Raw genomic sequence first — 24,250 nt, forward strand, 5'->3', positions numbered from 1 at the left:
CATGATCCCAAGTCGGGTCGACTCACCTAAGTCATCCTAGACATTTCTACAGAGCGACTCCACAAGAGAAATAAAAAATAATTCAAAAGATAAATAAAAATATGAAAAAAATATTCAATATGTTATATTATACGCTATATATAATTAGCTAAATATTGTAATGATTTGTGATGCATAAAATTAGTGTGTCGTGAGTCTATCATGACTTAATGTGTCATATATAATTATTTAAACATTGTAATGATTTTTATACATAAACTTAGTGTGTCATGTGTATAAGTACCTATTTTATAGGAGAGAGAAAACACAAATATAAAGTGTAATAGTATAAAATTTTATTTTGATATAAGTTATAATCTTTTTTATTCGAATTGGAGTACCAATTTGGATACACTAAAATCTAAGTTGGATCGACTGAGTCGAATCAGGACTACCCTAATCGAGACCAAACTTAGGGCGAGCCGGAAAGGATTTGGCCAAAACAAATGAGTTGAGTCCCTCCTTATGACTCAAATCATCTAGTCCAAAATTTGTTCTAACTTGCACCAATCGCAAATAGAAGCTTTCAACTTCTTACTTGGTCCTTTCCTCCAATAATTCCGATACTTGACTCAGTGGTATAATCTTCTACAAAGAAACTTGGTAAAAATGACATTAAAATAAAAAATTAAAAATAATAACTTAAAAGATATCTTCATTTTGAGTTGGAAAGGATTCAGTCGAAAACCCAAAATAGAAGAATCGAGCAGCTCCCTACGATTTGACTCCCAAATACAAAATTTGATTCAATGCAATGAAACGTAAAATCATGCAGTGAACACACTATTCACTGTGCTAATATCTATTACTTTAGTGTTTATCAATTATAATTTCTAAAAATGATTGATTATATTTTCCTATAATTATTATTATTATTTTATATTATGCTCAAATATAAGAGCCTTTATCCATCATAAATGTTTAAGAAAAACATATTAATATATGGATTAGTTAAATTGACATTAATTTTTCAATTACTTAATAAATATATTAATTGTATTTCATAAAACTAAACAAACATAGACATAATCTTCTCTCCTTTATTCCCTTAACATATAATTCGGTCTTCTTTATTCATTTAGTTATTTTAATTTTTTTAAGTTGTTCATTATTTCTTAACCTAATTATTTTTTAAACCTTGCTATTAATAAAATTAATAATCAAAATAATTATTATATTAATAATTTAAAATTAATAAGAATTAATAATATATAATTAACACATTAACACATTAATGCTTGATATTAGCATTATTATTACCTATTTAATGTTATTATATTTTTTTGTTATTATTATAAATTATTATTTATATAATTTATTATTATGATTTCTTGTATCCAATTAATAAATATAAAAATGATACAAATTAGTGTTTCTTGTAGCCATTCAATCTATGATGTGTTTATCATACATTAATAGATTCATTACCTAGTAGTTATTAGCCTATATCTCCTCCCAATTTTTATGTAAGAACTACCATAGAATTTTTATGTAAAATTGTTACATAATATCCACTTAATGAAAGGGCTTACATAAGTTAAATGGCTAATGTTAAACCATAAACTAAGATTAATTATATTTCCTAATATTAAACTATAACCTTTGTTAGATTTTATGGCCTAATCCATTATAAAGGCTAGTTGTAAGATGAGAGAAAGAGAAGAAGAAGAAGAGAGAAGTGTGTTAAGTTGTGGAGCCTAATCAATGCTTTACGCTGAGTTGGTCCGCAGATTGACCTTCATGGTATCGTCGCCGTGGTGGTTGGAAAGGGGGAGGAACCTCCAAAAAGTCCACGATGTATAAACTATTATATCTTTATGGGCACTTTAGAAATTTCACTCTTGTAAAGCGGTTGCCCTAATTTTCTCTTTAGAACTTGGAGGGGGTGGTGGAGGAGTATCTTGAATTGCGGCCCGCGAAAGAGGTTAGAGAAAAAAAAACTATAAGTGTGTGCAATTTCTCTTGTAAACTATTTCATCTTCATAGTGGATTACTGTAGCAGTGGAAGATAGGACGTAGTCTCACCTTGAGGTGAACCTGTATAAATCTTGTTGTATTTTCGTGTTTTTTTTTCTTCTTCCGTAATTATTATTATTGCTCTTGTTAGTTTGGAATTAGGACATCTAATTCCTACAAGAAGAAAAGAAAAGAGGTAGGAGAGTGGATGAATAGAGAAGGAAGAAGAAAGTGAGCATGAATTTTATAGGGAATGAGAACTTTCACCCTTAGGTCTTAGTTAGGGTTAGCTCCTCTCACCTTAATTTATACTAATAAGTCTTTGGATAATTACAAGAATACCCCTTGACCACTTAAGGAGAAAAAATATCATAATATAAGCTTGATTACATCATATTCTTTCAACACTCCCCCTCAAGTTTGGGGTTTTTGCTAGTGGTACAACGACATCAAACACCCGAAACTTGAAACCTGAATGTTGAAGTGTACTTGCTGAAACTGCTTTGATGAAAATATATTCAAGCTGATTCTTGGAATGAGTGTAGTGCATACTAATAGCTCCAATATTGAGTTTCTCATGAATATAATGATAATCAATCTCCATGTGTTTTGTCCTTTCATGGATTTTTAATAATGTGAATAGTTGTTTGATTGTCACAATGAAGTAGTACAAGGTCTCCACTAGAAAACTAATCTCTGCAATTAAGGATTAAAGCCATAACATCTCACTATTTGCTTGTGTGTCATACCCTTGTATTCAGCCTTTGCACTGAACTGAGCTACAATACTTTATTTCTTACTATGCCATGTCAATAAATTGTCACCAACCATTATAAAGAAACCAAAGGTAGATTTCCTATCATCAGGAGAACCCACACAGTCAGCATATACAAATCCTTCAACTCTAAAATGCCCATGGTTCTTATATAAAAACCCTTGCCCTAAGCTCTTGTTCAAAATTTTCAATATCCTTTCAAGATCTTGCCGATGAAAAAGTTGAGGTTTATGCATGAATTAACTAATAACACTTACAACAAAAGAAATATTTGGTCTAGTAACAATCAAATAAATCAGCTTACCAAGAAACTTGCTAACATAAACTTCATTTCCAGATTCTACACACAATTTGACATTCAGGTCCATATGAGTGCCAAGGGGCCTACAACAAAGCATTCTTATTTCTTTAAGTAAGTCCAACACAGACTTACTTTGAGATCAAACAATTCCATGTTGAGATTGTAGCACATTAATTCCAAGAAAATATTTATCAAGTGCATGATCTTTAGTTTGAAAAACTTTGCCCAAGCTTTCCTTTACCTAGTGAATTCCCCTTTAGTCACTCCAATGAGAATGATAATGTCCACATTAACAACCAAAAGAATAACGCCATTATTAGTATATCTAACTAACATAAAATGTACTATTTCACACCGCTTAAAATCAAACGCACAAACCACTTTATTAAATTTATCAAACCATGCTCGAGAAGATTGCTTGAGGCCATAGTGTTAGGTCTACACAACTCCTCTCTACCACAAAACCAAGTGGTTGAAGCATGTATATTTCTTCCAGGAGATCACCATCAATCAAGGCATTTTTTACATCTAGTTGATGAAGAGGCCAATTACAATTAGTAGCAAGAGAAATCAGAAATCTTATAGAATTAAGTTTGGCAATTGAAAAAATTGTCTATTAATAATCAATACCATATATCTGACTAATCCTTTAGCAACCAACCTTGCTTTTAATCAAGGAATAGATCCATCCGGATTGTGTTTAACATAAACAACCATCAACAGCCTACAACCTTTTTTCCAAGTGGTAATGAAATCGAATCCTATGTATGATTACTATGTAAGGCAATCATTTCCTCCTCCATGGCAGCTCTCCATCCTAAATCTCTAAGAGCATCAATATCTTGGGAATAGATGCAAGGTCGGTGAGTAGATATAACATGAGAAATAGGATGAGAGAGAGAATCTCTTTGAGGAGCACAAGAACGCGGTTATGTATAGAGAGCTATATGACAGGTATTAAATGAAGGCCTAATTATAGGAGAAAAAGAAGGGGAGTTAATAACTTCAAAATTAGTTGATGGGGTAGGTGATTGGTTTGGTAGTGGAGAGGAAGGAGCTTGTACCCATTGGCCTAATTTGTAATCTTGTTGATGTTGATCGAGCTGATCAAAGGATTCGACTCGTTCGGGCATACCTATAGAAATTTCAAAAGTTGGAGGAGAGGATCCTTTGGAGTAAAAAAGTTGATCCTCAAAGAATGTAACATCATTAGAAACAAAGGTTTTACATAAAATAGGATTATAGCACACATAACCTTTTCAATTCTTGGAGTATCCCAAAAAAAACATGTAAAAAGACCAGATCAAGTTTATTTCTATTAAATAAAAGATTATGAAGGAACACACACAACCAAATACTTTACCAAGAAGTTGAAAGACTTTTTCATGAGGTAGAATTGATGAAAAGGGTGTTATTTGGATGAGGACACTAGAAAGCATATGATTAATAAGATAACATGCAATCAAAATAACACAAGGTTAGTAAAACTGTGGAACATTCATGGATAATAATGGGGTTTGAGCAACTTCTACGAAATGTCAAATTTTCCTTTCAACAACACCATTTTGTTGTGGTGTATATGAGTAGGATGTTTGATATATGATCCATTTGTCGATGCAAAATGATTGAAATTCTGACAATATATATTCTTTGGCATTCTTTGAACGAAACACTTGAATTTTCTTAAGAAACTGAGTTTCAACCATATAATAAAAATACTCAAATATAGAGAAATATTTAAATATATTTTTATTAAAAATAACCAAGTTACTCGAGTACAATTATCCACGAAGATAACAAAATACTTTGATTGATTTATGCTAGGAATGAAAACAAATCCCAAACATCTGAATGTACCAAAGAAAATGGACTAAGACTACCTTCTCAGAAAGTTCACAGGATTACTTTGAAACAAACTTCAAAGAAGGAACTAAAAAATGTAGCTTGCTCAAAGAGGGATGTCTCAACCGATTGCGTGTTGAGTAGCTTGTTGAATAATATGTGGAGGTGCAGAGGTCATGGCTGAAATGATATCATTATCTAAAAGTAAAGTCCTCTTTTATTGCCTCCACCAAACACATGTTTGGTTTGGTTGTCTTGGAAAACAAAATAAAAAGGATAAAAGGTGATAAAAATATAAGACTTATGGAAATTTTGGAACATGAAAAATTAGACATAAGAAAGGATGGGGACAATGATAAAGAACCAATTCCTTGAACCTTGGTCTAAGATCTATCAATAATTAAAAAAAAACTGATCAGTATGAGATGGAGACAAGGTGGGCAAGTTACCTAGTTTCCCCGTAAATCCAGGGTGAAGTGTTGGAACATGGAAAAAATGATATAACTATTGTAGAAATAGTGGCAGGAGAAGGATTTGTGGATGAGGCCAACATCCATTTCAGCATTTGAAGCACATCATAGTCCTCTTCTATGAGAATTTTGGTGGTTGGTTGGGGTGAGGAACCAACTTCTTCATTTTTTGTAACATCAAATGTTTGATTCATGTGAGTTTTTTTTTTTTATGAAGCTTCCAACACTTCTGGAGCATATGGTTATTTAATCCAAAATAAGAGAAAACCTAAGAAATAGATGAGTCCTTGGAGGCTTCTCTAAAACTCTGGCCTCTACCTTTGGTTGTGCCATTAATTCAACCTCGGCCTCTTCTTGGCTGAAATACAGAGCATGGTGGCACATATATCATCAAAAGTAGTGGAACTCAGAATATGTTTTTTGGTAACATTGAGATACACCTGAAGGTTGGCATGGCAAATAGTTCTAATTAGTTCTTTTCTAATTAATATATGTGGAATATAATTGATCTAACTTCTACCCTTGCAAGAAGCCTCTGAATCGGGTAAAATAATCATTCAAATTATCAGATTGTTTGGTGTTGTACATGGCCTGAAATACATCATAAAGTCTTCAAAGACTATCAGTACTTGAATAAAGTTTAGAACATACATCCTATATGATTTTAGTGGTTTCAAGATGAACCATATTATTTGCCACAGATTCTTCCATTCTATTGATTAGTCTTTCAACCACTTTTTGTAACTAATATCTTCTTTATTGATAGAAGGAGGTGACATGATTAAATGATCATCCAAGTCATGTGTGATGAGAAATCTCTTAATGGATTGAGACCAAGGCAAATAATTAGAGACATCCTTTAAAAGAATAGTAGTAATTTTTCAAATAATCATGTTTCCCAAAATCATGAGATTAATGATAATTTTCAGCCATGATCAAAAGTTGGAGTTGAAGAATTCAAAGAGAAGAAACCCAACTAAAAACAAAGAAACAAGTTTATGTAGGCATACTTGCAATGGGATAAGTTCCTTCTTCAACAACTTAAGAGCTTAAAGGAGAAAAAAATATATGGCTATGTTGAATTCTTGGACCTCATAAACAACAACAAAAAAAAAATCCTTTTTTTTATATAAAAAGACCAAGTAATTAAGAGGTTTGAAGCCACATGAAACATAATTCAATGACTTGAAGTATCAATACCTAAACTAGGGTTTTAGCCAACAAAAAAATTATGAAATCTCACAAACCAAAAGGAGACTTGAAAACCCCTCTAAGAGGAGTTTTAGAAATTGAAATGGCTATCCAGAGAAACCCACAATAGTGGTTTTGGCATAGGTTAGAGCCAAAAAAAATAAAAAAAATAAAAAAATGAAGGTTTTAGCCAACAAAAAAATTATGAAATCTCACAAGGAGACTTGAAAAGCCTACTAAGATGAGTTTTAGAAATTGAATTGGATATCCAAAGAGACCCACAATGCTGGTTTTATCATAGGTTAAGAGCACAAATAAAAAATCAAGGTTTTTTTTTTATAAAAAAAGTTGTAGAATTGATGAGCAAGAAAGAAAAATTACAGGTACATGCCTTACTCAAATCAATGAATTAACTTGATGAATTAAGACAAAGGAAGGTTAGAACAAGTATTAGTAAAACTTATCTTGGCTGGAGAAGAGATTTTTCAATCACTTGTGTTGTCTGATATAAAAAAATCTGCATCGAAGGTTTGTATGTCTGAGATTCTTTTTAGCTTTGCATGGAACTTTTGAGTAGCTTTAAACCTTAAACCCTAGAATTTATACTCTAATAGCATGTTAGATTCTATAGTTTAATCCATAGTAGAAGCTAGTGTTAAGAGGAGAAGAAGAGAGAAAGAGGAAGGAGAGAGTGAGTACGAACTTTAGTGAGAGAGAGCTTTCACCTTGAGGTCTTAATTAGGGTTAGCTTCTTTCACCTTAATTTATATTGATAAGTCTTGATAAAATGGCAAGAGTAGCTATTGTGTCACCTAAGGAGGAAAAATAACATAACATAGGCTTGATTATGTCATATTAGAACAACCTTAACCTAAGATTAATTGTTACCTTTCCACAAAAGAGAGAGGAGATTGACAACAAAAGAGCCAAAGAGGTAGCTCCGACGTAAATGAGAAAAGAAAGGGAAGAAAATTGCCAAAAAAGGGTGTCCCTGATACTTAAAAAATGGAATCCGATGCAGAAAGAGGTGATAGAGGCTCAGGGATGATTGTGGTAGCGGCTAGGGCAACGGTAGAAAACCCTAATTATTGGTTTTCTGCTGATCAGAATCGGCAAGGTGGGTATGCAAACCATGACTCACTCAGACTTTGGTCCTGACCCATCGAATTCTCGTTTTCCAGGGCGATTCAACCCCAGGGAACCGAATCGTTACAAGCAAAATCCGGGTTTACTCCCTCAAATGGTGAGTCAACCTGCAGAGTCACCAAACCATGTTCTTGAATTGTCACAAATCCTAGTACCCTCCGACAGGGCTGCTCTGGGAAAAAATCAGGTATATAGTAGAATGTGTAAACGGGAAAAATCATAAGAGAGTTGTTTGAAATCAACGATAGATTAAAGGAAGTCAATGACATTGCTAATGTTTTCACTAATTATAGAGGAAGAAAATTGCTTCATGCTGCTCCAAAACCATTTAAGGAGCAATTACCTCATGAGAAAATACCCTTTGAAGTTCTATGCTTAATTGCGTTTTGATTGCAAGGATCTCTGTGGCATCTTTATAAATGTTCAGGGAGTTCTCTTCTCATCCGACCAAACACGAGAGAAAAATACATATCACGGAATCTCCTCAAGTAGCAAATCCCGACAAGTATCTCAACTTATTTACCAGGAAAATTGGAGCATTAGATTGTTGACTGGCTGCGCTTTAGATTTGCTCTGCTAGCCACCGGATCGCGCCGGACCCAGGGACCTCCAGTGATAGCTAGCAGAGAGGCGTTACGCTTGGGAGTCTTTTTTGAGTTTTAAGCGCGAGGGTTTTGGGTTTAGCATTGCGCTCTTCCATTTCGACTCCAAAACGGCTGAGGCCAGAAGAACCCAGGAAAAGTAGGCCAGAACAGAGTGTGTGAACCGTGAAGAGGGCGCTTTCTTGGTTCGATGTGGTTTTTGTGCGTCTTCTACCACAGGTTACTGGACTACCGGCGACCGGAAGTTGAAGCACTTGCTGAACTCTTTGGTGCATTTGCTGATACTCTGGAAGATGACCATAGCCTTCAGTGGAAGCTGCCTGAAGATCACCACCCAGATTCCCCTTTCCATTTCGTCTCGCTTCCTTCAGATGAAATCGCCAGAAACATCGCCAACCGTAGTAAGTCTTACACTTTCTCCGTTATCTTCTCTACATTCTCTCCTTTTTAAGAATGGAAGACGAAAATCTGTTAATGGGTGTCCTTCCCTTCCGGTATGTTCTCGTTGCGTGTTAAAATTCTAACCTGCTAATTAAATGTTTCTTAGAGTATGTAACCTTCCTCTCCAGAAAAAAAAAATCATTCTTCCACTTGAACAATTGTGTGAAAAAATGCATAGCTTGCGTAGAACTTCGTTTTGGGCGCAAAAAAAAAAAAAATGATGCTCTAACTACAAAGACTGAAGGTACTAACAACCTCATGAAAAATGCTTCGTGTTTTCATCCTTGATTATCCACATGTTCGAGTGGAAAATTATTCCAAGCTGACCTGCATCATTATGCAACCATCATCTCGGCTCTCTTGGCCTAATTGTTTATAAAGAAGTGTTTGAATTGATTCAGAGAAAGAAGAACGAAAGCATTTTTAAGTTTGTTTACGAGATTTTCAGGAAGTGAAAAACAAATCCTTCTTCTTAATCTGTAAAACTTGAACCTGAAAACGGCAATACATTAGACTAGATTAAGATGGATTAAGTACCTGATCTTGCTGGTATTCTCTCGAAGACATGACAAACCTGCAAGAGAGAGTTATATAAATGTTTGTCAAGGAAAATGGAATAGTTTCTCTCCACTTTTATACTGAGTTCCTTTAATGAAGGTCAAACTCTACATCACAAAATACAAATTAATGAAGGTAAAACTGATCTGGACCCCATAGGATGGATTCCCAGGGATGGAATGGAAACCTCTATGAGGTATTTGGCCATAGAATGTCAAGACTTCTGTAGGTCATGAGGTTCAATCCAGAGCCACAGAGGCATTTTCTATAAATGAATTTCTTCAAATGGACTATCTGTATTCGAGATAGACAAACACTCTACCAAAATAGCAAGATGAAATATTTTATTGCATTTAGGGCTTTAAGCAAACAAGATGCCGAAGATGTTTTTTCCTTGTCGGCTTTCTATTATTATTTAGTATTAACTTTGTTTCTCTAAGTCTAGTTATTGATTTTCATTTACAATTCACAAGTAGCTATTTGGGTTTGATTTTCATTTATATTTTAAAAGTAGTCAGGCCAATCTGTGACTTCATCTATATAGCATCAGCCTTGGCCAAAAGAAGCTAGAGCTGAGTATAAGTTTTGAGAGCACCCTCAAGACCAGCTGTATCTGACGAACGGGAATCAGCAAAAAGTGTCTCTCTGAGTGATTTATCATTTGGCACATATAAATGACCTTTAAACCACAGGAAATTGATAAGATGGCCATTGCTCAGGCTGTAAACATACCTTGTGCATAAGGTCCAGCAACTGTAAAGGACTATACTCTGCTTCAATCCTATCTATATTCAAGATAGACAAGCACTCTGCTAAAGGAGTAAGATGAAATATTCATTGCATTTAGTGCTTTAAGCAAGCAAAATACCAAAGGTTGTCTTTTTCCTTATAGGCTTTCTGTTATTATTTAGTTTGAAATTTGTTTGTCTATTTCTAGTTATTGATTTGCATTTACAATTCTTAAGTAGCTATCCTGGTTTTGATTATTCATTTATATTTTAAAAGTAGCCCGGCCAATTTGTGACGTCCACCTGTATAACGTTCATTTATTCTTGTCCTAGGTGGTAATAGTTTGATAACTCATTAAATTGCAGGTATACTTATCAAGGGAATTTATCAACTGTGGGGGCAAGGGTGTTGCTATGAAGAATTGGAAGAAGAAATAAAAAGTTTTCCAGATGACCAGAAGCTGCCATATTTGACCGCGGAAAGTACATTCAAGATTGTTGTTGACACCTTTGGCAAAGTGCTCAGCCTTCAGGAGCAAAATGAACGGATCCACGGACTTACTTATATACCCTTCAAGGTTCCTTTTGTTCTCACTTTCTTTCTTAAAATGTTTGAGCCAACCTATTACATTGATTTTGCAATTTAACCTTGGCTTGCTGTTTCTTTTTCCCATAAATTTACATCAGCATGTGACAAGTTCAAATTCCAAATAGATATTTGCAAGCATATTACTCCGTGTTTGTTATGTGTGAGTGCTAAGTATTGATCTTGTGATGGTTATGTGTATTTGTACCTATTTTCTCGATCTTGTGATGGTTATGTGTATTTGTACCTATTTCTCATTGGTGCTATTGGAAGCATGCACTGACCAATGCATTATGTCAAGTGATGTTATCATATCTAGCTGTCAGTTGTGTGCCTCTCACACACTTTTTTTTTTTTTTAAGGTTAAAGTTTGCATCACACTTGCTTTTACTCTTGCTCCCTTTTCTAATGTCACATAATTTGGAGAATAAAAGAAAATGCGTTGACATTTTTTTACCTACTTATGCATTAACACTTGTATTGCATACTTATGCAGTTTCTGGTCCCATTTGTGTAAGGAAGATTTTGTAGTGGCTTGTAAAATACTTAGGACTGTAGCCATCATTGAGAAAAATATAGAAAATATGGGCCAGAAGCTTATGCACTAGTGTATTAAAGGATTATAGTGTCTCTTTTCTCCTTATTCTGCATTGATTTTGGATTAAATGGAGATCAATAAGTTGAAGCTGTAAAATTTTGTATCTCTCACTAACTAAAAAGAATCTTAATTTTGATTTCTACATTTTTTTGCTACCTTTCCTTACGTATTTTTCCTTTCCTTATTGTTGAAATTGTTTTCTCAGGGTCGTGTTAATTTACGAAATCCAGATCATAAGTTTTGGTATATGGAAATTGATGATTATGGGTCAAACAATGGTCTTCCACCGGTTGTTAGAAAGAGAATATTCTTTGGCCGTGAGGTTGGGGCTGCTGACAGGAAGCTTCTACCTATGTATCAGTTAAAAAGTCGCAGATACTTGGGCCCTACAGCGATGGATGCAGAAATGGCATTCCTCATGGCTAACCAAGCCTTGGCTCAACCAGGCAAACTAATCTTTGACCCATTTGTTGGCACGGGAAGCATTCTTATTGCAGCAGCACATTTTGGAGCCATGACAATGGTTTGTTGCACATGTTGGCTCATCTTTCTTGTCATTTATAGGGGTGTTTTGCAAGTAACCCTGGAATCTGCCCTTGAATAACAATGTTTTATTTATTGTTCAAATGTTCAAGTTTTTAAGGTGGATTAGGTATATTTTGATTACGATGAACTGCGTTTTTGTTTTATTTTCCTTGTTTTTTTATATGCTGAATGTGGTATGTAGTTCCTTGTAGAGCATAAACTCTTCATCATGGACCTGAACAACAGCTAGCTTTCTCAAGCAAGCACTTCACTTCTTCTGCATTGGGGCTGATGTGTGATTTTCAGGGTGCAGATATTGATATAAGAGTAGTACGTGATGGACGTGGGCCTGACTGCAATGTTTGGAGCAATTTCAAGCAGGTAAACTGTCTTTCTGTTTATGTGAAGTGAGTCTCTAACATAAATGTTTTGGCATATTTATTAGATATCGATAATAATAATAATAAGGATCTGGCTCCCCCCTCCCCTCTTTCAGAAAGAAAAAAGAAATGTGAAAGAGTTTTTTCTTTTCTTTGTTTAAATCATTCCAAAGGCCCTCTACTGGGATCTATTGCTTTGGCCTCCTGGAACTAAAAGCTACAGGGAAAAGCATTTTGGTCATTTTCTTGTTCCATTTTCCACAACTTCATTCATTTTCCTACAAGAATAGTAAAAAAGTCTATCAGGGTTTTTTTCTGCTTTTAATATCTTTCTATGTGAGCCATTGACCATTCATGCAGATTTGTTGCTTATGGTTAGACCCATTTTAAATTAGCGAAAATGAGTCTTTCTGATAAACAGTTTCAATTGAGATGGCAACTGAGGAAAGCCCAATTTTTTCTTCCCAATTAAAGAAATTCACAACTTTAATCGTTTTCCTACATGAATGGTAGAAAAGTCTATTAGTTTTTTTTTCTGATTTAATTATCTTTCTATGTCAGCCATTGATCATTCATGCAAGTTTGTTCCTTATGGTTAGACCCATTTTGCAAACATGTTGCTTAAATTAGCCAAATGAGTCTTTTTGATAAACAGTTTCATTTGAGGAGGCTGCTGAGGAAAGCCCAATTTCTTTCTTCCCATCTAAAGAAATGTTTCTAGTGATGCAGATGACACTTTGACTGAATTACTAATATACAACTTTGTGAATTTTCAAGTAGAGGGGTCCACAATGTTCATCTCTTGAAATTTCTTTTTCTTTTCTTTTGCTTAAGAGAAGTTCTGTATGATAACAGAACTGGGTTGGATCAGTGACTTCATTTTCTTTTTTCTTTTTACTTTTAATATACATTAAAACACAGGACTTTTCTATTTTTCTGTTTTTCTGAGGAAGTGAGTTTGTCTCTTAGGCTTCCATTTGTTTACTAGGTTCCAGTGCACCTATGTAATCTCTTTTTCTTTGGTAATTAAGTCTTTCACTATTCAAGGAAGAAAACGAGGAGAAGGAAAAGACAAAATTGTATATGTGGATCATTAATTGCAATCATTTTTTTTAGCCTGTTAAGAGGCTTAGAGGATCTCTCCTCCATCTTAGCTATTGGGAATATTTGAAATTTGTGGTGCTTGGTCATATTGATTGCTACTTGATCCATATTAGTTTACTTTTTGTGGACTTGAAAAATTTGCTCATGAGTTGGAATTTCCCATTACATTCATTTTATTGTTTACAACTTTGTAAGTTCTAGTAACCATAAAGCTGAATAGCTAATCCAGCCAAGCTTACTATTTGTACTGTTACTGTTCTTGCAGTATGGACTGCCCATGCCACTATCTTTGTTGAGGGCAGATAATAATCTTCCTCCCTGGCGTCCAGGCCTAAAAGAGGTAGTTTCCTTAGTGTATTATGGTGGTTAATTTCAATAAAAAGAAGTTTGAGTTTATGTGCATTTTATGTAGGGTTGGTATTCTATAATTGTGAAAGAAAGCTTGCATATTGGTTGTTATCATGGTTGTATTGTTATGACCTTTTCTATGTATAACATTTGTTCAGGTATTTGATGCAATAATTTGTGATCCCCCTTACGGAGTTCGTGCTGGGGGTCGTAAATCAGGTGGCAGAAAATTACTAAAAGGTACTGTGGGCCCTTATACTGTCCCTGATGAGAAGAGAGAGGACCACATACCTTCAACAGCACCCTACTGCTTGGCTGAATGCATTCATGATTTGCTTGACCTTGCTGCTCAAATGCTTGTCATGAGTGGTAGGCTAGTATTCTTCTACCCTGTGATTAGGGGTGATGATGAGGTTGTCGAGAATGTTAATTATCCGGAACACCCATGTTTTGAGTTGGTTGCTTCTTCTGAACAGATTCTTAGTTTACGGTATGGCCGACATCTGTTAACCATGGTCAAGACTGCATCATATAGTGAAGAATTGGCAGAATCTGCAAATAAGAAGCATATAGAGTTCAGAGAAAATCATCTTAAATGGTTAGAAGATGGTAAACTTCGTGCTGCAGTATTCAGCCCTACTGATCTGCATGTGGGGGTGGAGAGCAAATCAAAGTTTGATAGAGACTCAAAGCCAAAATACAGGGGTAAGTATGTGTAGTTTTATTTATGACTCATGCAGCATTTTGCCCGTCAATTCTGTTTCCCATGTTCTATGGTGATGGATGCAGATGGGATCAAATTGTTGTTTCTCAAGGTAAAGAAAGTTTTGTTGACTCAGAAATATTCAATTTTGTCAAATTTTGGGCGCCACTATGTGTAACCTAAATATACCTGTTCTCTTGCTCATGATATGTGATGAGATTGGATACTTGGAAATGAAACCATTTTAGCTTTGGCACGAACCAGTTTAGTTTTTCAAATTCGCCAAGCCAATTTATGATATCGTCAAACAGGAAAATTTAGAGAAGGGATCAGTTTTGCCCTCTGTTTACCTCTCGACAAGAACGTTGTGCTGTTACTGAGCAACAAGTATCACTCTTTTGCATGTTTTACTCTCCATGAATACGTAGAGAGCAAAAGAAAGTAGTCCCTCAATCTGGTGGCTCACATCACTGACAAAATGGCCTTTAAGGGGATCAATGAGATTGGACTTTCTAAAAGATAATTGCAGAAGTCAGAAGCTACCCTCTTTCTTCCCAACTATTTAGCATAAGATTTTCTCGAGCTTAAACCTTTCTTTGATACAAAATAAGTCCAAACGCTAAAGAGGAGCTACCTTCATTCTTTGCAACTATTAAGCATAAGATTTTCTCAAGCTTAAACCTTTCTTTGATACAAGATAAGTCCAAACTCTGAAGACAATTAACTTCAGTTGTGGAGCATAGGTATAACAACAATGATGAGGTCTTTTACCCACCAACACTTTCTTCATGTTAAGGCTTAAACAAACAATTGGCAACAAGAGTGAGAAAACAAATGCAGAGTTCTTTGTTGAATCTTCTCACAAGTAGTAGTGGAAGTTAGAAGTCTCTTCTCAAAGGCTACTTACATGATTTTTTCAAGCCTAAGCTACTCGGGTATCGTACTTGGAACCACCTAATGATGAATTTCTTGTGAAATATGAAACGAGACTAAGGTAGATGGACTCATATATTGGTCTTTTTGTGAGTAGGTCATACTAGTACTAAAGACAGAGAATATCTAATTTCCAGACTCCACAAAACTGAAAATACATTACATACTAATGACCATTTTGGAGTAATTAGTATTAGATTCCAGGTTTTGATACTTGAAAGGGTTTAAGGTTGAAAGAAAAAGAAGAAGAAGAGAAGAGAGAAGAAGAGAAGAGTACGTGTTGATAAGAAGAGAGGTGAAAACATGTAGAAGAGGGGAGCATTAGGGCACAAGGAGTGGAGCTCAAAATTGTGTATGAGTCCTCTCTAATCTTTCTTATTTATAATGATAAGTTTAGTAGAAAAGGCGTAAGTACCCTTGTGTATGATAGAGAATAAAAAGCTCTAAAAACTCTTAGAAATTACAAGTTGTGCCAAGGAGGTCCAAGTGAAGATTTGTCAGCCAATTCTCCTTCACATACCGTGTCATGCCCATGAAGGATGTGCCAAGGAGGTCATTCAAGTTGTAGACTGAATGGAAATTGTTCTCTTCTTCATGTATGAAGAGAGCTTCGTTTCTTTCAAATTAATTCAATTTTTCTTGCATTGCCATGATCCAAAAATCATGTTTTCAACTTCAACAAAGCTTTTGGGATCTGTTTGAGAACCGAAGGCACTATTTGCCATAGTCTCATGAGTTGCTCTTCTAGTTGTAATTTTTCTATGAGGGTCACCAATGATTTGTGAGGATGATCAGCCATGAACTTATAGTTCTTTGGCTCCACAGGTAGTTCTTCATGGTTATTCGGGTCATCTAAGTTCTCTTCAAGATTTTGGTCTTGAGGTTAAGACCTTAGAGATGAATCGTAAGGGTTTCAATTTTTTGTCATTGGAAATTGGAGTTGGAGTTGGAGTTGGATTTGGAAAATCGAATTTGTAAAACTCAACATGAACCAACTCCTCCACTCTCATAGATATCTTGTTATAAACTCTACATGTTTTGCCATGAGCAGAATAACCCAAGAAAATTCCCATAACATTCCTAGAGTCAAACATCCCTAGTTTTTCCTTTGTTTCTTTCAATATGAACACTTTGCATCCAAAGGTTATAAAGTAAGTAATGTTTGGACGGGCACCCGTATACAACTCATATGGAGTTTTGTTGAGAAGTGGCCTTATGCTAACTTGGTTTATGATATAGCATACAATGTTTACAACTTTGGCCCAAAACCTATGTAATATGTTGTATGCATAAAGCATAGCTCTAGCCATTTCTATTAGGGTTCGGTTTCTTCTCTCAACAATACTATTTTGTTGATGAGTTTGAGGAGTTGAAAATGTATGGTATATACCATGGTTTGAATAATATTTCTCAAAGTGTGAATTTTCAAATTCTCCTCCATGGTCACTTCTAATTTTGACAATGATATAGCCTTGTTCTTTTTTAACTTTTTTCACTTAGTTTAGTGAAGGCTAGAAAAGCATCATCCTCATGAGATAGGAAATTTACCCAAAGTGAATCTTGATTAGTCATCTACCACCACTAGGGAGACACACTTCCCGTTTAGGCTTAAAGTTCGAGTAGGTCCAACTAAATCCATATGGATTAGTTGAAGAGGATGAGAGGTTGAAACTACATTCTTAGATTTGAAAAAAAATTGTGTTGCTTTCCAAGTTAGCAAGCATCACAAAGTCTCTCTTACAAATTTTTTATGTGGTGGTTAGTATATCTTTTTTCACTAATTTGTTCAAGGAATCTATTCCTATATGTCTTAGTCTCTTATGCCATAATTAAGATTCATCGGTTTTTGCACCCAAACAGATGGCACTAGTTGAGGGCAAATTAACTATGTTTACTACATAGAGAATCCTATTTCTATGTCCCTCTAGAACTAGTTCATTGTTTTCGTTGTTTACTTAGCATTTGTCCTTTTCAAATGAAACTTTGTTTTCTTTATCACAAAATTGACTAATGCTAAATCATGCATCAACCCATCTATATAATACATTTCAGATATGAAAGAGGTTGAGGTACCGCTTTACCCAATTCCTTTCATGGTAAGTTTGTCATTGTTTCTAAAAGGTACATGACCTCCATCTTTGGGATGATTGAGTTCAAAAAACTTCTTCTTATCACCGGTTATGTGCCTCAAGAAAACGTTATCCAAAATCCAAACATTTTTTGGTGCCTTGGCTCGGAGACAAACCTATATCACGAAAAGTTTAACCCTTAAATATCCATTTGAGGTTGGGTCCCTTTGGGATCACATTTGAAGTGCTAGGTGATTTGGGCTTCCAAACTTTATTTCCCAAGTTCTTTTGGGTTACCATAACCTTTTCGGTTGATTTTGGTACCCAAATTTATTTGATGCAATTTTAATCCATAACTTTGCAAATGTGGGCATAGTGACCTATTTATTGCAATAGTGGCATCAGATGTGAGGAATGGGAGAGATCTTATTGATTTTTTTCTTCTTGTTCTTCCCAACTTTCTTTTTGGGTGTTGATTTGAGAGAAAAAAGTTTAAATTGTTGTTTTAAGTCTAGGCTCTTCTTCTCAAATGCAAATCTATCACATGATAGTTTGTCTATCAATCCACATTGTCTAGAAACATTAGCTATATGGCTTTCATTAGCCTCATTCAAGGTAATAAGCTCTTCCTTGAGCATTGCAATCTCGTGTAATTGAACATTGCATTTTTTTTTATTTTTTTTTTGTATTTGTCTAGACTATGAGTAGACTTTTCTAAAAGTAATTCAAGCTCAATTTCATAGTCCGAGTCACTTACCTCCTCAAAAGTGGTAGACTCATCATCATTGTCTTCAATTGCCATGAGTCCAATATCACTTTCTTGTTCTTCTGAGTGGTTAGACTCTTCATCCATAGCATCCCAAGTTGAGATCAAGACCTTCTTCTTCTTGTTCTTGGGATTTTTACTTGTGGATGAGGTTCTTCCTTCAAGGTTTGGACATTTGTTCCATATATATCCCAATTTCCCACATTCAAAACAAACATCAATTTTCTTATGTGGTTTGTCATTTTGAGTTCTATGTTTGGCTTTTGTAAAAATTTTATTTTTCTCAAATTCTTTGGAGATTTCTAGTGATAAAATTCACCTCAACAGAGCTTTCTTCACTAGAGTTGCTTTCAACACTCATCTTAGCCTTAAGAGCAATTGTATTTCTTTTGGGTTTCTCTTCCTCAACATCTTGAGATTTCATCTCATATGTGAGAAGGATTTCTAGTAGCTCTTTTGAGCTCACAGTTCTAAAGTTTGCATTCTCATAAATGACGATCTTCCTCATGTCCCTTGAGAAGCTTATCGTTTTGTCTATACAAGGAAATTTATTCTTCTAGAGTATTGAACTCATTTATAATATGAGTGAACCTAGAGTTCATCATAGCTATTGATTCACTCGGTTTTATTTTGAATTCATTATATTGAGCAATAAATAAGCTAATACTAGAGTCTTTAACTCTAGTATTTCCCTCTTGTGTGACCTCTAATTTTTTCCAAATTTCCTTGGCGGTCTTCCATGTGGAGACCCTATTGAACTCATTAGGTCCTAAGGCACACAACAAGAGGTTTAGTTTATCTTGAACTGCTCTTTATCTTTCCTAGTCAGCTCATTAAATCCTTTTGTAACCGAACTATCATTTTCAAGCTTTTGAGGCTTAAAAGGGTCATTCTTGGTTACATGACATATGTCCCAATCCATGAATTTAAGGAAGAATTTCATTCTTACCTTTCAATATTTATAGTTTGTTTCAATGAACCAAGGAGGAGGATTGGTCGATTATCCTTTGGGAAAGAGCAATTTATCTTGAAGTGTCATTTAATCTTTTTCAAAATCAAGTGGATTTTAATTTTTATCAAATGTTTTGGCCTGCTCTAATATCAATTGTTGGCCCAAGTGGCTTCTCAAGAGGGGGGTGAATTGAGTATTTCAAATTAAAAGCTATGTAAGGCGTGTGAATAAAGTGTCTTGGAAATTCACAATTTCAACGGAAAATAATCATTCATACACCATAACACAAGGAGAATTTTTGTTATTGATGTTCCTATATTGGTATTCACCGCCCAAGAATCCTTGCTTAGGAAATTCCACTATTTTTAAGCTCTAATAGATGAAATTTATACAAAGAGATTTCGACTCTTTAAGCCACGTGTAGCTCAATACATGTTTTTTAAAATAACAATCTCCCTAAGAGATTGGCTACACTCTAGCTCTAACTGGCCCCTTCTATCTAGATTGAATAGGTTCTAGATCAACCTTTCACAAAATAAAAAAATATAAAAAGGAAAAATTTACACCCTTGACTTGGAGAGTTCCTTCTCCTTAAGAGATCTACACTTCCACTTCTTCTAGCAGCATAATATGGAGTGAGGGAGCTTGTCTAGTATGCAAATAAAGGAATGGAAAAAGTAGTGAATTTTTTAAGTCTAAGGCTCACTCTTTCACTCTAATGCACTTATGAAAAGTTTTTCAAGTTTGAGGATAAAATTTGAAGGTTTTACCAGTAAATGTTCATTAACTTCTCAATGCATAGTTTGGTGGGGGTAGTTATAACTTCCCAAAGCCAAACTAGCTATTTTTTCCTATTTACAAAAATCAGGTCATTGATTAATTGATCATTGTAAAGTGATTGATCGATCATCTTTTTGTGTTAGGATGTGAGTTATTGATCAATGGACTGATGGACCAATATGTTACCGTTGGTCTTGAAAAATTAAGTTGATCAATCATTGCTTAAGGGATAATTGATCAATCAGAATTCCCTTTAGCTGTGCAATGTAAGTATGATCAATCAATGAACTTCCTATGATCGATCATGCTTTATGTATGTAACTGGTAAGATTTTATCTAATCGATCAATCCAAATGGGATGATCGATCATGCGTTATAATATGACCGTGTTCTGGATGATCGATCAATCAATCATGTTTTATAGTTTTGGCCTACACACGCCTGGATGATCGATCATTAGCAGTAGTTAATCGATCATTCCAGTGCCAGTTCAACTAAGTTGACTTTAAAAGCATGAAAATGATTTTGTCTAAGCGCTCTAACATGTTCTAAGAGATGTTTATGATGTTCCTAAACATGTTTATATGCAATGTATGTCTTGACGCTCTATATACACCATTGTACTTAAACAAGGGAGTTAGGAAAACTTCTTACATTTGTGATTGAGTTTTGACATATGATTGTTACACTTAAACTTTAGTATTCTCGTTGTCTTCTTCCTTATGGGTGCTTCTTCAAGAGAAGTCCTTCAATGTTGCTTGAGGTTTTGAGTAAGTTTGATCATTTTGAAACTTTAGACCTTGAGAAGCATTGACTCTTGAAGATAAGATATCTAAAATACTTAGTTTTGCAAATTGTATGATCTATGAAGTTTTGTTATCACAAAAAAAAATAAGGGAGTCAACCTATGGTCAATAGTTTTTTTTGTGCTTTCAAAGCTTAATTACTGCATATCATTAATAGTATAAATATTTGTTGTTATCAAAATTGACTCAGTGGAGATCTTGAGACCAACAAATTTATATTAAAAAATTGTTGTCGAATGTGTTTGAAATTGGTATGATATTCTAATCGAAATTGTCGGTGTGCTTTTTTTTCTTGTAATTCTTGAATGTTCTTTCTTCCTTCAAGAAGGAGAAGAATTATTTTCCTACATCACTAATATGTGGCTTTCTCTTTTATAAAAAGCACTCTAACCCAGGATAGCACATTTGGATGTGGTATTTTCTATATTAGTAAATGTAACATGAGCAAATTAGAAATAGCTCAAGACATAATAGTATTTTTTAAAGATAAAGGATCCTTGGAAACGCCATCTTTGTCGTAACAATGTTCTTAGACATGAATGGAAATCCTTGAAATTCGGAGTATTTCAATCTTTAACACGAAGCATAAAGAAAAGTTGTGGATGAGATCAAAAGTCCAGAACAGTAAACGTTAACCATGAAAATAGAGTATAAATAGACTCTTCTGGTTATATTTTCTCTCGCACTTTCAGTATCTTCGTAAATTAGCTCCATTCCAGGGGAAAAGAAGAGGAAGACCATCTTCTTCTTCTCTACCTTTCTCTTGGAAAAGAAGCCTCGGAAAAAGAAGAAAAAAATGTCCTCTCGATCCTTAATTCTCATCTCATTAATGGGTTTCCTCTTTGTAACCTTGACTCAAGCGACTGAACATATTGTGGGAGGAAAAAATGGATGGAGCTTTCCTCCAACCAAAGATTACTACCAGCAGTGGTCTCAACAAAGGAAATTCCGAGTTGGTGACAAGTTGGGTATGTTTTCTTTCTTATCTTCATGCATCTCTGGATTGCTTTCAAACGTTTCTTGCTCATTGTTTTTTTAATTACAGTATTCGATTACACTCCTTCTTCCGACAATGTGATTGAAGTGGGAGAGAAAGAGTTCGAGCAGTGTACTCAGGATGATGTGATCGACATGCAGTACGATGGCCACACAGTCGTGAAGCTTGATGAAGCAGGCAAGCGTTACTTCTACTGTGGCATCGCTCTGCACTGCGAGAGCGGCATGAAGTTTTCAGTTACTGTACAGCCACCTTCCTGAGCTTCAACAGTGTAAACTGTGTTTCCTTTCTTTCATGTCGAGGCTCCTCTTTCCTTGTCAAATTATATTATATTTTTTTCTTATATGAACGACGAAAAACTTTTTTTCTTTTTTATGAACGGAGGATAAGTAGGGGTGGCATCGAGCTCAGCCGAGTCTGAACCTGCCTATGTTCGAACCGAACTTGATTTAAATATTTCGAACTTGAGCTCGAGCTGAGCCTAGGCTCAAGCTTAAAATTGTTATTGAGCTCGAGCCTAATAATTTTAACCGAGTTCGAGCCTAGCTTGAGCTTCAACATATATTTAAAACTTTTTAAAAAATATATGTTAAATAAATTGTATATAAAATTATACATACATTTTACATAAAATTGGAAATGATCTCTACTTAAAATTGGGCATAAGGGTGGCATCGAATCCAGCTGAGTCCGAACCTTGTTCAAGCCAAGTTTGATTTAAATATTTTGAACTCAAGCTCGAGCAGACCCTAGCCTCAAACCTAAAATTGTAATCGAACTCGAGCCTAATAATTTTAACTGAGTTCGAGTTCGAGCTTTACCCGAGTTCGAGCTTAACCTACATTTAATACTCTATATAAAATATATGTCAAATAAATTATATATAAAATAATACATACATTTTAAAAAAAGAATGATAACGCACCAATAATAATCTTTTTTACTCCAAATATTGTTTAGCTTGTTTTGTAATTTTTGAATCTGGCCATAAATTTACTATGGCCTCCTTAGTGCCCCTGGTTGAAACTTATATTATAGGAAAAACTAAAAATATTTTTCCTATGATACATATTTTCAAAAAAAACTTTAAATAAAATCCTATTACTATTAGTGACTTATTAGAAAATTACAAGAAATATTTTAAAATTTTCTTAGGAAAGTTAAATGGACCTCTTATTGCCTCTCCTAGGGAAATAAATAAAAATTAATAATCAATCTAATATATTTCTATACTTATCGATAAATTTTTAATCAAATAAAATGTCAAACACAAAATTGTAATAAAAATTGCTTCATGCTAAATGTATTACAGCATCAACTGTCAAATACTTATTCAAAAAAAATTATATGATATTCTGGCCCATCTTGGCAGGGAAATCTTACTTAGAAAATTATATGATTTTTTTAATAAGATTTTTCAATTAGAAAAATGTTTATAAAAAACATGAGACACTAATAATCCCTAATTAGGGGGGGGGGGTGTAGGTGGAAATTATTTCTCTCCTAAACTTAGGTATTTCATCGAGACAACGCGAAGGAAGGGGACGAAGGCGATGGTGACGGAAGTGGTGGCGGCGATGGAAATAGAGGCGAAAGAGAGGGGAGGAAGAAATCGAACGGGCGATGAGTAGCTATCGACGACGACAATAGCAGACGGGAGGGGCTCGGCAGTGACGAGGGGAGGAAGAATTCCCCTCGCTCTTGCTCTCACTCCTGCTCCCGCTCCAGCTCCCGATTTAGCTTGTTAACGAGCCGGCTCGCGAGTCGTCGAGTCGAACTTGGATTCGGTCCAACTCGGCTAGTTAATTTAAACGAGCCGATTTCGGATCTCAAGCTCGGCTCAAACTCGAGAGATACCGAATCGAACCGAGCCGAGCTCGAGCCGCTCACGAGTCGACTCGGTTCGAAGCCACCCCTAAAGATAAGACATAAAGTTAAAATATATTTGGACTCTAAATATTATTTTCTAAGTTTAAAAAATCAATGAAAATTAATCCAAAAATTATAAAAATGCTTAATAAATTTAACTAGTGTCGTTTGTCATTCTTATTAGTCACTTAAATAAATTGAAGACCTATAGCCAAAGTAAGGCCTATGGAAGATTTTGAATTTCTATATTTTAGCTTGGAATGCAATCCTATGCTTTCCAATCAAATCCTTTGTGGTCGATTCTTTAACTTCAATATTGGCAAAAATATCAATGGTGGGTTTTTTTTAAAATTTTGATTTCTATAGTTATATGACTCTTGCAAGGGGAGTGCATCTAGTTAGCCTAGTTCAATTGTTTCATCCAATACAAGTTCTATAACATTGACCCATATTACAAATTATTTTTTACTTAATTTTTATTTTAAATAGTTAATAAATTATAATCCATGTACTTTAATATTTTAAAGTATTTCTATTTTAAATTTAAATTATTTATTTTATTTACTTATTTACTATTTTTTTAATTTTAATATCACATTTTAAATAATCAATTTTAAAGAAGCAGATAGAAGATAAATAATTACCCAAATGTTTAATCGTATTTTTATTTTATTTAATGAACGATAAATAAAAGAGTGGGGACAAAAGCGCACCGAATGCAGCCCCCCGCGCATTTTAGCATTTCTAACTGCCGACAGATCCTCTTGGGCTCACTCGGAGCTTCA

General features: G+C 34.6%; 2 protein-coding genes across 2 annotated transcripts; both read left to right on the forward strand.

Moving 5' to 3' along the window:
* The first annotated feature begins 8,118 nt into the window (after window positions 1-8,118).
* Window positions 8,119-14,553, forward strand: LOC137953505 (uncharacterized). Its single transcript, XM_068800928.1, has 6 exons — window positions 8,119-8,723; window positions 10,416-10,627; window positions 11,439-11,756; window positions 12,065-12,139; window positions 13,508-13,582; window positions 13,749-14,553. The coding sequence occupies exons 1-6, from the start codon at window positions 8,513-8,515 to the stop codon at window positions 14,307-14,309; spliced, it is 1,452 nt and encodes a 483-aa protein (XP_068657029.1). The 5' UTR covers window positions 8,119-8,512; the 3' UTR covers window positions 14,310-14,553.
* Window positions 14,554-21,395: 6,842 nt separating this feature from the next.
* Window positions 21,396-21,856, forward strand: LOC137952683 (early nodulin-like protein 14). The gene is made up of 2 exons (XM_068799749.1): window positions 21,396-21,567; window positions 21,645-21,856. The coding sequence occupies exons 1-2, from the start codon at window positions 21,396-21,398 to the stop codon at window positions 21,854-21,856; spliced, it is 384 nt and encodes a 127-aa protein (XP_068655850.1).
* Window positions 21,857-24,250: the final 2,394 nt, after the last annotated feature.

Source organism: Aristolochia californica, unplaced genomic scaffold (genome assembly GCF_029961685.1).
Source record: "Aristolochia californica isolate CCGP_79_NKW_82.1479 unplaced genomic scaffold, dmAriCali1.0.hap1 SCAF_16, whole genome shotgun sequence".
Taxonomy (NCBI): Eukaryota; Viridiplantae; Streptophyta; class Magnoliopsida; order Piperales; family Aristolochiaceae; genus Aristolochia; species Aristolochia californica.